At 30.3% G+C, this 16,923-nt stretch overlaps 1 protein-coding gene across 1 annotated transcript in view; it reads left to right on the plus strand.

Annotated features, from left to right (window-relative positions):
* The window catches only part of LOC107445532 (protein O-linked-mannose beta-1,2-N-acetylglucosaminyltransferase 1), a 99,087-nt gene extending 89,938 nt beyond the window's left edge, over positions 1-9,149 (plus strand). Inside the window, exons 23-24 of the mRNA XM_043050135.2 lie at positions 1,341-1,408; positions 4,890-9,149. Of these exons, the coding sequence (XP_042906069.1) occupies positions 1,341-1,408; positions 4,890-4,962 (141 nt within the window). The 3' untranslated portion in view covers positions 4,963-9,149. The remainder of the gene's footprint in view (positions 1-1,340; positions 1,409-4,889) is intronic.
* Positions 9,150-16,923: the final 7,774 nt, after the last annotated feature.

Raw genomic sequence — 16,923 nt, forward strand, 5'->3', positions numbered from 1 at the left:
AGAAGCCCATCATCAGATTTCAGCTTTATTTTAATTATTATGCACTCCACAGGGAATTTAAAAATCATCTAAAGTAACAGAGAATTTTTTCTTACAAACTGGGAAAATACAATGAATTTTATTTCTTATTTTCGTCTTTTTGAAAAATGGTGGCCACTCAAAGTGCAATCTATGGAATATTTAAGGATGATATTTCAGTTAGTCAGAGTGGTAGCTCTTCGCGCTCTCGTGCCACAGGGGTTCAATCCTCGGGGCCGGGCAAGGTTGACTCAACCTTTCATCCCTTTAGTAGGTCGATAAATGAGTACCAAGCATGCTTGGGAACTAAACACTGGGGGGTTCCGCATTTGGCTGACCACCTGACCGGAACATCTGCTCCTGCACCCCAGAGCCCAATATCAAGAAAACTGAGATGGGCACAGTAGGTCCTCTATGGGCTGTCGCGCCACTGAGTTTAGTTTTTTTTTTAGATATTTCAGTTACTAACTATTTTATTTAAATAGATATAAACTATCTCATTTATGACAGCATTGCGTGTTTTAAGTATGTTTAGCTTTTTTTTTCCAGCAATTAAAACTAGCTCGATACAGTAATTCTTTCCTCTTTATAACGTTCTTTTCAAATTCAAGTGCCAACTCTTTTAGACAATAAATGATGCTCATGATATTTTCAAATAATGTCTCAAAGCCATTGATCTTATATGTGCTCTTAAAAAAAAAAAAAAAAAATTGATCCAAAACATTTAAACATTTGCACAAGTTTATCTCATTTGAGAGGATTGAGCGTATGAACTACTATGCTTTGGGTTTTTGTTTATATTTTGACAAAGTGGGAAAAGGATAAAATTTTTATTGGTTTATGTAAGTGTAGATTTGTCATTCATAGTTATGGTTAGTTTTGTGATTTTTAAATATCACAAGCATTTCATTACAGTACATTCAGGTAAAATAAATGATAATAAACTGTAAGTGTTTGCAATTTTAGTAATGATTTTACATGAAATTTAACTTATTTGGGTAAATTGCACTGTCACACGCTCTCGAAATGAACGGGCCTGGAAAAGTTCTTTTTTTCTCTTTTCGGGAATCTATTTTCATTACAATTATACTTTGAAATGATCATGTATTTGTTTTATGGTTTATTAATATTCTTTAATTTCTTTTAAAAATCTACCCACATTGTAATATGTATTTTATGTAGTCCACTCTTGTTTTTTGTCTAAAAAATAAATACAGAAATGGACATTCTATTTGGGATGGGGCAAACACTTATTCTCAAAACTATATTCATTTCTGTACTTTATTAACATTTTTTCTTTTGGTCTATCTTATCATTTTCAGAGTATGTGGCGTTTATTCATGAAAGGAAATCATCTGCTGGTTGTTGGTGTGCCAAATTCATCATACTCGTAAGTTGATTTCTTAAAACTCTTAACCATAAATAAAAATAAGTCTTTAGAGGATGTTATACAGCGAGAAAAATTCTTAATGGCACATTCTCTTTCATACGTAATTTGAGGTATCGAAAAAATGAGTTCAGGTCAACCTAGAGTAAACCAAATGCTGAAATTTTTTTCAAAATATCAAAATGCGAACAAGTTATGAAAAGAAAACTTAGGAAGTTATGCTGCTTGTATTTTAAAACAAATATTTCAATATTTGAAGTGTCATGATTTACTCTAGGATTACCTGAACTTTATTTTCTCTAAACTTTTAAGTTTTAAAACTCATGGAAGTAAAATGGAAATTGCTGTAAAGAGTTTTAAGTGGTATAGCATTCTTTTAAAAGTTATTACCTATTTGCAAAATAAAGAGTTTTTTTTATTTTATTTATTTATAACCCTGCTATATAGAATTCCCCAACCTCAAGATTTGAGGCGTGATGGCTCAAGGGAGCATTCGAATTCCAATGATACGAATTCTGCATCTGGCTTGCAGTGACCACAGTGTTGATGTGAATTATCTTCAGTGGTAGACGAATCATAGGTTAGAGTCCCCTTACTATCAGGCTAGCTCTGGGAGGTTTTCCTCTCCATGTAATTCAAATGCGAGTTAGTTCCAACAAAATGTCTTTTATGAAGGCAAAATTTCTCTCAATACTTGATCCAAGAGTTCCCTTATCTTCTGGATTGGGTTCAAAATGACAAGGGTGCGGAGTTGAACACGAGTAGTCGTAAACCCCAAAAATTGGGCCGACTGTTCGACGACGGTTATAGAATAGAGTATAGAACCTCAAGACTTAACCTTATTGACTACAGTGCATTTTGGAATTAAAATATATTTCTGTGAATCATTGTGTTGTAAATATTCCTGTGATATCTCACAGAAATCCACTCATCTAAATGCAAAATTTGGGAAAACAAGACTTGCTAAAACTCAGTTCAATTGTTAAATACTTTCATCCGTTGCTCTTCTATGCACCAATGCTGATATTTCCCCCAACTTGCACTTTTTATAATAATCATGTTAAAAACTTTCAGCAGAATTCCTGTTATAGATACCAAAATGTAAATGATTCATATTTAATGCATAGGATTTTCTGTCCTCTCACTTTTTTAAATACTTTTAGTAGAACATATAACTATAGTTTTTCCATGAAACATTTTAATTTAAAATAGTTTTTGTTTCATCAATTAATCAATAGATAATCATAACTGATGTTTAAGCTTCTTATCCGAGTTGAAAAGTGCCCTAAAATTTTCAATTCCAAAAGTAAAACTTGCGCACAAGTGAGCGATAAAATTTCATTGTGAGACCTTTTAAAAGGTTTTGATTTAGCTAAATTAATCTTTCTATTTATTTTTTATATCCGTCGTCGAACAGCCGACCCAATCTCGGGTTCACGACTGCTAACGTTCAACTCCTTAATNTGAAATAATTGAGCACGAACCCTGCATTGGTTAGAGTCCCCTTACTGTCAGGCTAGCTGTGGGAGGTTTTCCTCTCCATGTAATTCAAATGCTGTTTAGTTCCATCAAAATGTCTTCCACGAAGGCAAAATTTCTCCCATTACTTGATCCAAGAGTTCCCTTGTCTTCTGGATTGGGTTCAAAGTGACAAGGCTACGGAGTTCAACATGAGTAGTCGTAAACCCAAAAAGTTGGATCGGCTGTTCGCCGACGGTTGTAGAATAGAGTATAGAACCTCAAGATTTAACCTAATTGGCTACAGTGCGTTTTGGAATTAAAATATATTTCCGTGAATCATTGTGTTGTAGATATTCCTGTGATATCTCACAGAAATCCACTCATCTAAATGCAAAATTTGGGAAAACATGACTTGCCAAAGCTCAGTTCAATTGTTAAATACTTTCATCCGTTGCACTTCTATGCACCAATGCTAATATTTCCCCCAACTTCATATTTGCACTTTTTATAATACTCGTGTTATAACTTTCAACAGAATTCCTGTTCTAGATACCAAGTTTTTAATGCAAATGATTCATATTTAATGCATAGGATTTTCTACCCTCTCACTTTTTTAAATACTTTTAGTAGAACATATAACTATAGTTTTTCAATGAAACATTTTAATTTAAAATAGTTTTTTTTTATTTCATCAATTAATCAATAGATAATCATAACTGAGAACTAATGTTTAAGCATACAATTTCAGATCTTCTTAAGCTTATCAGAGTTGAAAAGTTAACTGTGCCATCCCTAAAATTTTCAATTCCAAAAGTAAAGACGGTAATAAACTTGCGCACAAGTGAACGATGATACGATAAAATTTCATTGTGAGATAGATACCTTTAAAAGGTTTTGATTTAGCTAAATTAATCTTTCTATTTATTTTTTATATCCGTCGTCGAACAGCCGACCCAATCTCGGGTTCAAGACTACTAACCTTCAACTCCGTAATGTTGTCATTTCGAACCAATCCAGAAGACAAGGAAACTCGTGGATCAGTACCCTTAGAAGTATTGCTTTGTTATTTGGAACATGGAGGACTTTGCGACTCGACAGATTTAACGTGCATCAGTCACCACTTACTACACGGGGAGTCTTCGGCCGGCGGGGATCAAACCCACAAACTCTTGTACATGGGCCCAGTGCTCTACCAGCCAGGCTATCTCGGCCCTTAATCTTTCTATTAGAGTAGTTTCTGGTAGATAAGCTGCGGCCTATCTGTGTTTCATTGTCACGCTGTGCGGCCTATACAAAGGATTCCTTTTTCTGTGCTAGGTGGATAATTTTGCGATCACAGTGGATTTTTTCACAAACAGATATTTACAGAAAATTTTCCAAAATTACGAACCTAATTTTTAATGTTCGCTCTAAAAACGCTTTTTGTGTTCTGTTTATTCTTTTTTATTTATTTTTCAACGCTGTCCCTTTTGCTAACCAATGTATGCAATACAAAAGGAATAAAAATGAAACAAAAATCATTGAATAAACATACCTAAGAAAGTTTGCAAATGCACACTTGATTAACTGTCAGAGTTTTCCTCTCTTTGACTTATTGAGTCTCTCACTTTTGTGTTAGAATCGTTATGTGTGAATCTCTAGTTAAATGGATTATTTTTTAAAAAAAATGGCCTCTTTTATATATATTTTAATATATATTTTAATGTACATATTTTAATATCTTTTAAACAGGGATAGAAAGTTTCTTCCAACCCAAGAGGAAGAAACTCTCTTTCAAAAGATATTGAAACAGTTTGTAATTGCAAAATAAAAATTTTAAATTTTATATTATTTTAAATAAATGAAAAGCAACATTTGGAAGAAAAAAATCCTTAAACTGATTCTTATATAGTATGAAATTTGTGAAATTCTTATATGAAATTTAAGCTATTCTTTTAATACTTGTATTTAGTTTCTTCTAGTATCCTAGAAGAAACTGTAAATCACAATATATTCAATAATTAATTATATTTCAATTTTGAAGGTCATTCAAGCCCCCAAGAGTGACGCCTATTTATTTAGAAGATCAAAAAATTGACAAGGACCGGCTCCGGTAGTTGTTTGTGCCATAAAATGGGGGACAATCTTGTATAAAGAAGAGATCCAATGGTGCAGTTTGCTGGACAAAATCGCATCAAAAATTGTGTTGAATGAATTCTGTCTTATGAAATTTTATGTGTTCACGGGAAAGACCGACCAGAAGTGTTCCATAATGATTGAAGACTTTAATAAAATATTTAAACGTGAAATGTTTCTGAAAGGTTGAAAGATGATTATTTGAAACATTCACTAGCGTTTCTACATATTTTAGTAGCGTTTTTGCCATTTTAAACCCCCCTTCTTTGTTGGCTTTCATTTTCAATATGGAATCTAAATTTATGTATTAAGCCTGATACTTACGAAACAGCTTGTACGCTGCGCAAAATAAAAAATGAACTACCTTGAATAACTTTTGATCTAATGATTGGATCTTCACGTCCTAGAACTCGATCGTAATGGTTATTTCGAGGGGGTGACCGCAATGATGCTAGGTAATGGGTGTTGATGATATTTTATATTACAAAATCAAACGCGAAAAACATACTTTTTTTTAATTAAACAGTTCTTTTTACTATGTATTCTGATTTTTGATTCTATAAATATAGCCTCAAAGTGGAAAAAATGGTCCCAATAGTTTGGTTAGGAGAGCAGTCCAAAGTTTGGACCCTTTAATGTTACAATATCTTGAGAACTTAAAAAATTTATTTATTCAAAGATATGCAAAAGAAAATTTTTTTTATTGTTTTATTTAATAATAGTCAGAAAAAATTTGAATTGTAAGGTATATAAATCATTTTAAAGTATGTCATTTTACATGTCTGAATACAAAATTTTAGTGGAATCGGTTGAAGAGGTCCCGAGTACTTTAAAGAGGCCTTATATTTTAAAATTCAATTTCTCAAGAACTATTCAACCAAATTTTGTATTTTGCACTCTAAAATTATGTAAAAAATTTTATACCTTACAATTCAAAATTATTTCAAATATTATTAAATAAAATAATAAATATGCTAAAATTTATTATTTGCATAGAATTATCTTTGAATGAACAAATTTTATAAGTGTGTGCAAAAATGTTTCAATTTGCTTAAACAGTTCTCGAGATATGGCGAAATAGGCTAAAAGTAAAATTAACATTAAGGGCTCCAAACTTTGGAGCGCTCTCCTCACCAAACTATTGAGACCATAGTTCCCAGATTGTGGCCACCCCCAATACCCGAAACCGTTAAAAAAAGGTATGTTTATTCAGAGAAAGTGCAATTTTTGTGTCTGATTTCATAACCTAAAATATTGTCTGCGCTAATTAATTAGTATATTTGAAGTCACCCCCTCGAACCATTGAGAGTGAGTCTTAGACTGTAAATATATTATCATTAGATCAAAAGTTATTTAGGGTGATCCTTTTTTTTTGCGCCCTATACATTTATTAATTATAACAGCTTATGTGCCAAAAATATTTTAAAGCTCTTTTCTTAATGGTAGCAACCATATATCCCTGTGTATAATTAGACTTTTCAACCCCAAAAACTTCACAAAAATCAGCGGCTCAACACCTGTAATAAAACTTGAAATTTGTTTATGCATTATAAAAAATGATGTGAAGATATAAAATTTATAGCTCGTTTACCAGGAGTTGGCACTTGGCTCCACCTTCATCACGTGGTATGCGACGATACTATTTTGCTATTTTTTGGGAGAATGATGTGAACAATCCTGAACAAGGTTGCTATTTGGTGATCGTATGGCAAAAATATTTATTTCGCTAACTTTATGAGCATTTTTTTAATATTAAATATTTCATGAATTTTATTGATATTTCTCTCTTTTGAGTGAATAGTATGTCCTTTTTGAGACATTTTGCTGCAATATATTTAATTATCTAGAGTAACGAAATTTATAATACAAGATGATAAAGCAAAGTAAGTGACTGAAAAAGGAGTCACTATTTATGTTTGGCGCACACTAAAGCTGGTTTCAATTTCAAGGGCGGAGATGTTTCTCTTCTTAACTCCCTCTCTGAAATGAACTCTTCTTCCCAGGAGGTGGAGCCAAGTGCCAACTCCTGGTGAACGAGCTATACCCCTTTCATTAACTTTCTTTAATATATTATATTAATTTTGGACTATTCTCATCACATTTTCTTTGCATTCTATGATTATTTAGAAAACTTAAGTATATAATAATTATATAGAGTAATTTATTAAAGAATATTTCATAAATATAACAATGAAAACTTTTTAAAACATATCATAAATCTACAATGAATCTCACACATTTTACATGGGAATTGAATCCTAGTCGACTTGACTAAAATTTTGATATGTAGTATCTGAAATCCTTCTGCTCAAAAGTTCTCGTTGTCCTGGTTTTAAGAGAAGAAACATGTTTTGAGGAGCAGAGTTTTAGAAACTGACCAAATTGCTTTGAAAAACTAATTATTAGAAATGGCTTTTTAAAGCTATGTGACCTGGAATTTAACAGTGTTAATTTTTTGGCCCCTCACCAGAATTTTTGATCAGATCAATTACAACATATCCAATATTTTCTACCAATTCTCCATATAAAATGTGGAAAATTCTTTAAAGAACATCTTTCTTTTTTTTAATTTTAGAAATTTGCAATATCTTGTAATCAAAAATAGGGGGTCAATATTATCCTATAAAACTGCCCTGACTTCTTAATCAACTGTGAAATGTATGAATAATTGAAATTTGCTGTGTTTACTCAACTTAGAATATAACACACCCATAAATGAATGGGCCAAAAAAAAAATATGAATTCTCAGACAGTGACCTGTATAAATTGTTTTGTCAGTCAGTACCTCAAGTAAAAGATATTTGTACTGTGCTATTTCGGAAATTATTATGGGAAAAATATTTTTTTTCTTGAGAAATAATGTGATTACATTTTTTAAATTATGAAGCAAAAAATTATGTAGATCAGCAAATTAATTTTCATTTTGCTGAAAAAGTCATTTCTGTTTTTGTTTTGTTCTTTTTTTTTTTTTTCATCAACATTTCTTCATTAGAACTGAGAGATTTTTAATTTCTTTGAACTTCAGTTCTTTTTGTATTGATGATTAAAAAAAAGTATGTAAATAAATGTAATATTATGGAGGTAGGAAAAAAATTTGTATTCTAATAATTGTTGTGTATAAATGAAGTACTATGTCAAAAGTTATTTTTAAATCTGATCAAATGTCTAATGAAATTTGAGAAAATTTTAAAAGGACTTGGAACTTAGCCAATAATAATTGATCTTCACTTTTTATATTTTCCTTATATGTTTCCAAAATTCAAGCTTTTAGAGGAATTACCGAAGCCAATACAAACTTTCAAAAGCCTTTTCCAAGAAACCAAGTTTTCCAACTCTGTTTATTCGAAATTTCTGAAATTATTTATCCAATTTTGTTTTTAGGTGTGAATTGGATGTAAGGTTTAATGACATTAAGTCTGAAAAGATGCGCCAAACAATTTTTTTTTATTTTTATGAGATAATAGTATTGTTCCCTCTAACTACTTTGAGATTTCTATAGTTTCAGAAAATATCTCTCCTAGTGGTGGCAATGGTCGTGTATAATGTTAGAATTTTATCCGACCACTGCATAAAAATAATTTAAACATATTAAAAGGTCAGATGGTCATGTTCTGGTAAAAGTACCAACACTGTAAAAAATGTTTATGAGGTATCGTCCACATCGCAGCATTAAAATGTATATGTTTCTCAGATAACTATTATACCTTTTAAAAAACAGAATGGTAATAAGATTCCTGAGATCTCCAAATGAACAGGAGTTAGAAAATGCTTTAAAGGAACATTCATCTGTGTTCCACTACACTAGACTCTGTTCAACTTTTGAAAATCATATCAACTTATAAATAATGAAAATGTCTTGAATCTGATGACGGTATGTTTGTTGGTGATTATAATTTTTTTATTTCATATTATACTTCAAATTCTTAAGATTCAATGTATCGTTTTGTGCCTGAACATAATTGCACTAGAAACAACTTTTTAACACTAAAGCTTGCATTTGTCCTAATCATTTCTTAACCTACCTCCATTGTATATAAAAGCTCATGTGAAAAAGAAAAAAAACTGTCCACCTCATTTGTAAAATGTTCTACGATTATATCATGAATGCATTTATTTTGAGATTACATTGAAAAAACATCACCTCATGAATAAAAAAAATTCAAAATGACTTTGGAATTCTTGTTTTATTTTATTTATGACTTTGAGCAAGGACTGCTGAGGGCTTGGATAAAATTCCTTACAAATGGAAATAAATAAAAAAAAAATTTAAAAGATAAGATAAAATTTTGCATTTTTATCTAGATAAAAATTTTTACAGGGTATCTGCTACATTTTAGGTTTTCAAATCTATGACTTTCCATGAATATTTCTTAGAATTTTTCATGACTTATCGAAGTTACATTCATTGAAATGATAGGTAGAACCAAAACTGTTATACTCTGCATCTTCATATTTATTAAACTTAAAAACAGAGTAACGAGAGGTGAAGCTATAAAATACCTTAAAAAAAAAATTACAAAAGCAAATAATTTGATACAGTCAGATATATGTAGTTATTTAAAGCTGTTTTATTTCTTCTTTAAAGTAAGTGAAATATAAAAAGCTTAAACTAGAATTTTAAATTGTTCAAATAATAAAAAATAGATTAAAAAAAAATTCTAAAATCAAGGAAGTTTAAAAGATAATTCGCTCTAGAAATGATGTTCTTTCTTTCAATTTTTGAAAGAACACCGTAACTTTTAAAGAGAACATGATTAAAACATTTTATATTTTAGTAAAATATGACTATGAGTAGGGATCTTGTTACAAATTCAAATATTCGGAACACTGTGATATTAGATTTTTCGACAACCTATATCCATGACTTTCCACGATTTTTTTTCAAAAAAAATAGTTAAATTCCTGACAAATTTTGTTCAATATCGAAATCCATGTCTTTCCAGGTGCGCAGATATCCTGTTATGATTTTTTTTAAAATTCCAGAATTCTACAAAATAAACGAGGTATCTTGTGCAATAAATGTCATATTGGGAAGAGTAAAGCCAGCCTTGATCCAAAATAACTTTTGTGAACTTTTAGGGAAAGCATAAGAATACCTGAAAACGCATTCATTTTGTGTAATACTTTCTTACACTCTCTTAGGAAGCTTTTTTATTGCACCAGAACGAGCCCGTTTGTCGTTGGGGTCAAGTAAAGGACGTTGCATAAGTTGAATTCCAAGCGTAACAGGGGAAATCACACAAGTAATTTATTCTAAAAAATTGTATTAAATATTTTTGAAAACAAAATTCTACTAGAATATGCTACGTTAGAGTGCAATGTTTAATTAATTGGCATAAAATAATACAAGAGCCTCATAATTAAATTGCAAGTTCATTAAAAGTACTTGTAACAGAGAGGACAAATAAAATCCCACATTTTTGACATACACTGTTATTTATGCTAAATTCTATCATTTGAACCATCCGAAACATTATCTGTAATTTTTTTTTATATTATCACGTTTCAAAGTAAAATAAATTATTATACGACTTTAAAATTTGCAAACACATTTTTTTCTTTTTTTAAATCCACATAGTGCATCGTAACAGAGGGGATGTCTTACAAATTTGGCAAAAAGTTAAAGGGAAATATCACTGTCAAAAGTGACTCTTCGGTTATTTAAAGTTGAAAGCATTGCTATAATATCTGACAAGTGAACCTGTGCTACACCTTTGTTGTTATATTTGAAAGTTTTTATTTTACCTGACCGTGTTAAAAATAAAAACAAGTGCATTGTTTGTTTCTTTCTCAATTTCAGTTATTTGGGCAACAAAATTAACTACCCTATTTTTTCCTTAAACTTTTTACACTTGAAAAACTATCTATTGCAACATCAAAATAATCTCTGGGTTTTAAATGGTGACTGGTGCAAGTTAATTATGTCGGATCACAAAGGTCTCAAAACAAATCAATACCTCTGGGGGTGCTGATCCTGGAGTTCCCTTGTCTTTTGGATTGGGTTCAAAATTACAAGGCTACAGAGTTGAGCATTGGTAACCATGAACTCAAATTTGGGTCAGCTGTTCTACGATAGTTATAAAATAACAAAGTCAATCGAGCGACTGTCGCAAGTCGGTATATTTTAGTAATCCTATGTAATTATTAGGAAAACAACTATGTTTTTAATAGTAAATTCACATTTTTCGTGAATAGCACATACACACATTATATGGTGTTTTACCTACGAATAAAATATAGACAGGTTCTAGTACAGCAAACTTTTTGTCAATTTTTACGTTTGGATGTATCTGCTTTGAAACTTCAAGGTGCACATTTGGATGTGTGGACTTTCTGTCCATTTTCTTTGACAATCATGCATTCAGCTCTACCAGAAGTCTGTTAAGAAAGTTTATCAGATGAGTAGAAATTTATTAAAAGCTTTTTTGTTTCATCAAGAACTTTGTTACTAGGCTGTTTCTTTTGTTTTGGTAGTAAGGCTACTGAGTACAGTAGAACAGTATAACGTTTTCTTGGAAATAATGCACGGTTGGCTTTTTTTATAGCTTTCCCCAATCTCTAAAGAATATTATAAAGAGAATATCCTTCCTGAATTTCTGCTGCTTGTATCAGATCCTTTTTATTTTTCCCTTGTGTGTTTTTTTTTTCAATTTATTTCACTGCTAAGGTGTTTTTTTTTAAAAAAATACTTCTGTCATCATAAAATTTTCGTTTTATATTCTTTATCCATCTTCTTACAAAGATCTTTTTTTTTTTTGGAACATTCTAGTTCTATATTCTCTCATTCTTTCTGTGGCTGTTTTCCCACATTGATTCTTAAAAAACTTTTAACTATAAGCGAAACACACTATAAATGCCACAGCTTTGTATAAAAAGTGTGCCCTAATAGTGGAAGAACTGGTTTAAACTAGTTGAATCATGATGCACTTGTCTATACATTCCTAGAGTTAATTTTAAATGGTCAACCTCTCAATTTTGTGTAACTGGGGGGACATTTAATTTTGTCCTCTCTGTTACATCACCTCTGTTATTGTATGAGAAACTTTAAAATTTTTAACTTTTTTTTCTCAAAAATAAAACATATCATGATTGTACTAATAGACTTTATTGTAAAAATCAGTTATTAAGTTAAAAGGTTTTTTGCAGAAAAATTGTAACAGAGGGGACAAATAAATATTTGAGATAATTTTTGACTTAAAAAACAAGAGAAATTTTTTTTTGACAGAAATCACTGCATAATTAGACTCAAGAACAATTTATTTTAATCAAACAATATGTAAAATCGTAATATTTTTAATAACTTATTCTTCTTTAAAATAGACCTTTTTTTTATAGAATAAATCAAAGTCATGATTGCTCTCTATTTATGATAAATTTTACTATAACCATGCATAACTTCTGAATTCACAAATTTCCTTTAAAATGATACCAAGGATATTGCTTAAACTTAAAAAATTCACTACTGCTGGTTTCAGTTGGTATGGAATTCAACAGAAGCTTCCACACTCTATACCATAGCATTTATGTCGGCACCGACGTACCGTTTACGGAATGTCGGATAAGCACCCATTTATCCCATCACCCTTTTCTTTTGCATTCGCTTTTACTCTTTTGTCTTAAATTTTACTAAGAAATGAGTGCCAATTAAAAATGAACTCGGTATTTTTTTAAACTCATAATCCAGTCTTTTTTTTTAAAAATAATTAATTGCTAATAATATAATTTTTTTATTATCCAAGATGTGTGATTTGAATTTTTCAAAATTGTTATAAAAACGAGCAGTTGCAAAAGATAAGAGCGTATTTAAATGTTTTCCAGTAAACGTAGATGGCACTACTCCAAGTTATAATATAAATAAAATGCTTTGAAAACTCATAAGGAAAATCTTTTTATTTTCTTCCTCAGATTCTTCGCATAAGATTTTAATAATAATTTGTATAAAAAAAAAATTGTAGTTCACTACGGTCAGCAGTTTTTCTCGATGTAAGCAAATGATATCGGACTAATGAAAAAGCGTCTGCGAACAATCCGTCAACGATATAATTGTTCCGTCATGTCCGATTTGTTAGATTGTGGTCGTAATGATGAAAAAGCTCTCTTTAGGCGAACTTGGAGCTTTTGAATCCTCTACACCAGGGAAGCTCCAATCAGGGGTCATTTTGAAATTCTTAATCTACGTGATCAGCAGTACAGTCCGAAAAAAAAAATTATCACCCTGAATAACTTTCGTTCTAATGATCGGATTTTCACGAACTAAGTGCCAATCTTAATGGTTCATGGGGGTGACCTCAAATATGCTAAATAATAAGTGCTAACTATTAATTAAGTTACGAAATCTGACACAAAAACGTACTTTTTCTGAATAAACATATATATATGTATAATGTTATGCCTTTAAAGGCTAGATAATTTACGAGACTTAGGCGGTTTCTGATAAAAGGGCATTTTATTACGTTATACTGAGTATTGAAAACAGTGTTCTTTAGCTCTGTACAATAATGGTTTCCCCAATGCAGGGATTGTTTGGAGTTGGCCCAGATTTATTTAGCCATGGAAATATGAAAAAGACACGCATTTTTGGCGGTCCCGATATTTTATAGGGAAGTTCTGAAAGGGAGGGCGTTACAAGCATTTTCTCAGCTCAATGAAACGTCATTCAATTGATAAAATTTAGAGATTTTAATTCACTAAAAGGATATCGCCACTCTGACGGTGGGAAGTTTTTGGGACTATCTTAGCATACCTTAGCTACGAATTATTGCCCATTAACTTCAGAAAATAATATTTTATCTGGCCTTATCTAGTTCATCTTGACTTTTTATGGCTCTTTGTGAGAGGCCGACTTCTACATCTTAAACTTGATAAGAAACATATGTTTCAAGCTTATCAGTTAATATAGAAAGACTCGCATGAGAAATTCTATATTATATATAAATATATATATAGATAGATATTTGGATTCTTAAACTTTAAAATGTAGGGGGTAGTCGCAATCTTGGAAATGTGATGTGGTCCCCATAGTTAGGTCAGGAGAGTGGTTCAAAGTTTGGACCCCTTAATGTTACTTGCACTTTTTGCGTTCTTAGTCATATTTTTAGAATTAATTAAGCAATACAAAAAAAATTCACCCACTCATGAAACTCATATACCCAAAAATAATTTCATGCAAAAAATAATTTTTAATAATTATTTAATTAAATTGAGGATGAAAAAATGTTGAATAATAAGGTATGAATCTTTTTATATCACATTAATCAACATATTTTTCAATTGAAAAATCTTAAAGTTTCAATCGTTTTTATTTAGTAGAAGCCGAGAAAAATTAAAATTAATTATTTTAAAAAAAATAATTTGGCGACAATGGAGAAATATTTAAATGGGGCGATTAATATTAAAATGTGGTTAACTTATGAAGAACTTGACTTTACGCGCGTAGCCTAAAATTTCATTCATATTTTTTTTTTTTTCTATTAACTGATTGCTAATCTTCTTATATTTTAACTATAAAATACAATGGTTCTTTTTTAGTCGTCTAAAAATTTATTCGTAATTTAGTAAAGAAATTTGAATAAAACATTTTATTGAATGAAAAACATTTTATTCAACGAATGTCGAATTTTATATTAGCCTGCTTCTGAAAGAATATGGTTATAAGCCAGATTGTGCTTATTTAATGTGATTATAATTTATTTTTTAATTTGTTTTTTCAATAATATACATTTGTATGCATAGATTTGAATAATACATTTATCAATTTTTTCAATATTATATATTTAATAATTATTAATACGAATACGCAGCCAACATTTCAAAAGTATCTTAAAATTTCTCAATATCTTATATATCGTCTGAATCTTAAAATAAATTTTTTAATCACATGTCCGGGCTTGTTTCGCTAGTCAATTTTATATTTTATCACCTTATTAATATACTAATCAATATTTCAGCTACTTCAATTTAGGTTTTCTTTAAAGTAAAGTTCCTTTTTAAATTATTGTCAAGTTTTTTTTAAAAAAGAAAACTTAGAATTATTGTCTGCTAGCTAAAAATAAAACCTTGTCAAGAAATTAAAAAACATCTGCTGTTAGAATTATTTGATGCAAAACAGCTGACTAATTACTAATCAAACGATTTTTAATATAAATTTTTTTTTTGTTTGTTTCTTGAGAATTCAAATATCTAAAATAGTGTTTTATAAGTCACTTCAATGAGAGGAAGTAAAAAGATACCGAACATAAAAAGCTGTCGAATACGTAACCACAATTTTTAAGCGTCTTAAAATATCTCAGTACCTTAAATGTCGTCCTAACATCTTAGTTGTGAAATTAAATTTTTAATTATCTCGACCACGTGTGATTGACAGAACTATCGAACTAATTATTTCATTATATCTCATACTCTTTCTTTTTGATACCATGTAGATTTTTTTCCGGATAATATACTAAACTATTGTTTATTGGTACTTAGAGGTTTTCTTTAAATTAACACTCGTTACAAGTAATTGCTAAGTTTTTTTTTTAAGTATCAGAAATATAGCTAATAAGATTTTAAAAACATTTTCTAATTACTCAGTGTAAAACGTCTGACTGATCATAAGTGTTCACCCTTTTCTCTAAGATAGAATTATTTATTTATTTACGATATTGTTTCTTATTTGTTTGGTTTGTGAAAAGTAAATACAGCAATTCAAAAAAACCACAATTCTTTACTTTGTTTTTGTCCCGCAGTGGACTGATCATTAAGACACGGTTCCCTGCAGATCACCGAAGTCAAGCATCACTGGCTGCGGTCAGTCTGCGTAGGGACCGAGGGTGTGCGGTATTGGTCCTCGTTAAACTGTTCGACCGTAAAGTGCTCGACTTCGCGTGCAGGTCGTCGGGCTACTGAAGCGGGGGTGCCATCCCCTCTGCGGAGGATCAAAATTGTGATGGCATGTCTTCGGATCATCCTCAGGGATGTTTCCCAGACCGTCGCCAATAGCCCATTTTGCAGCTTTAGTGCGACGTATATGAACAAATCAATCAATCACTTTGTTTTTTTAAATGAACAAATTGGAAACGGAATTTTATTTTGTCGTTTAAACTTATATACACTTATATACAGGTATTACACAGTTAATTTTAAGAAAATTTAATTTTGTTAAATTTTTTTTTCAACTTTAGCACGATTCCCAAGATATAATTAAAGTATAATTCGTTATTAGGAAAATGCCTTATTTTGTTAAAGAGCAAATACTAAAAATAGAAATTTGTAAAAAGATTCCGAAGCCGTACCAATTTTAAAATCATCTTATTTAAAAAAAAATGCAATAAAAAATACGCAATTTTCGAAGTGATTTTGCTTAAAAATTTTTTTAAAAAAACATCGTGGCGAAAAGGTTAACATACTTTTTACAGAAAATGTGAAAACCAATTTTTCCTATATTTCGTCATAAGAATGATATTGCTCCAAGGAACCTACTCAATAATTTCGCTGTTTCCAGAATGAAATCTGTTAGGTTGAAACATGGTATTCCTTGAAAACTAAAACGAGAAAAAAATTAATTTTATTATTTATCTAAACTTATTCCATTTATTTAATGATAGCGGTATTAAGGTTAAGGATATGTGATGGAAGCCCCGTTTACTATTATACTATAAATGCATTAAATCATGTAGCTTGAATAATTTACTTTACGCAAATTATTTAATAATTTTAAGCAAATAAGGGTATAAAAATAAACTCGATCGAAATACTCCGAAAGTATACCCTGAAATATATGTAGAATAAACTTTGGAATCGATATATAAAAAATACCTTTTCAAACAACTTCGAGTAGGACGGAAACGCTAACTTGTTTAAAAAAGTTGTCCTTGTTACTATTTAATTTCGATTCCTGGTACTAGGGGACATTCCATTTTCACATTCCACTTTTGAAATTTCAATTGTAAACGGAATTTTTT

This window comes from Parasteatoda tepidariorum, chromosome 4 (assembly GCF_043381705.1).
Source record: "Parasteatoda tepidariorum isolate YZ-2023 chromosome 4, CAS_Ptep_4.0, whole genome shotgun sequence".
NCBI lineage: Eukaryota > Metazoa > Arthropoda > Arachnida > Araneae > Theridiidae > Parasteatoda > Parasteatoda tepidariorum.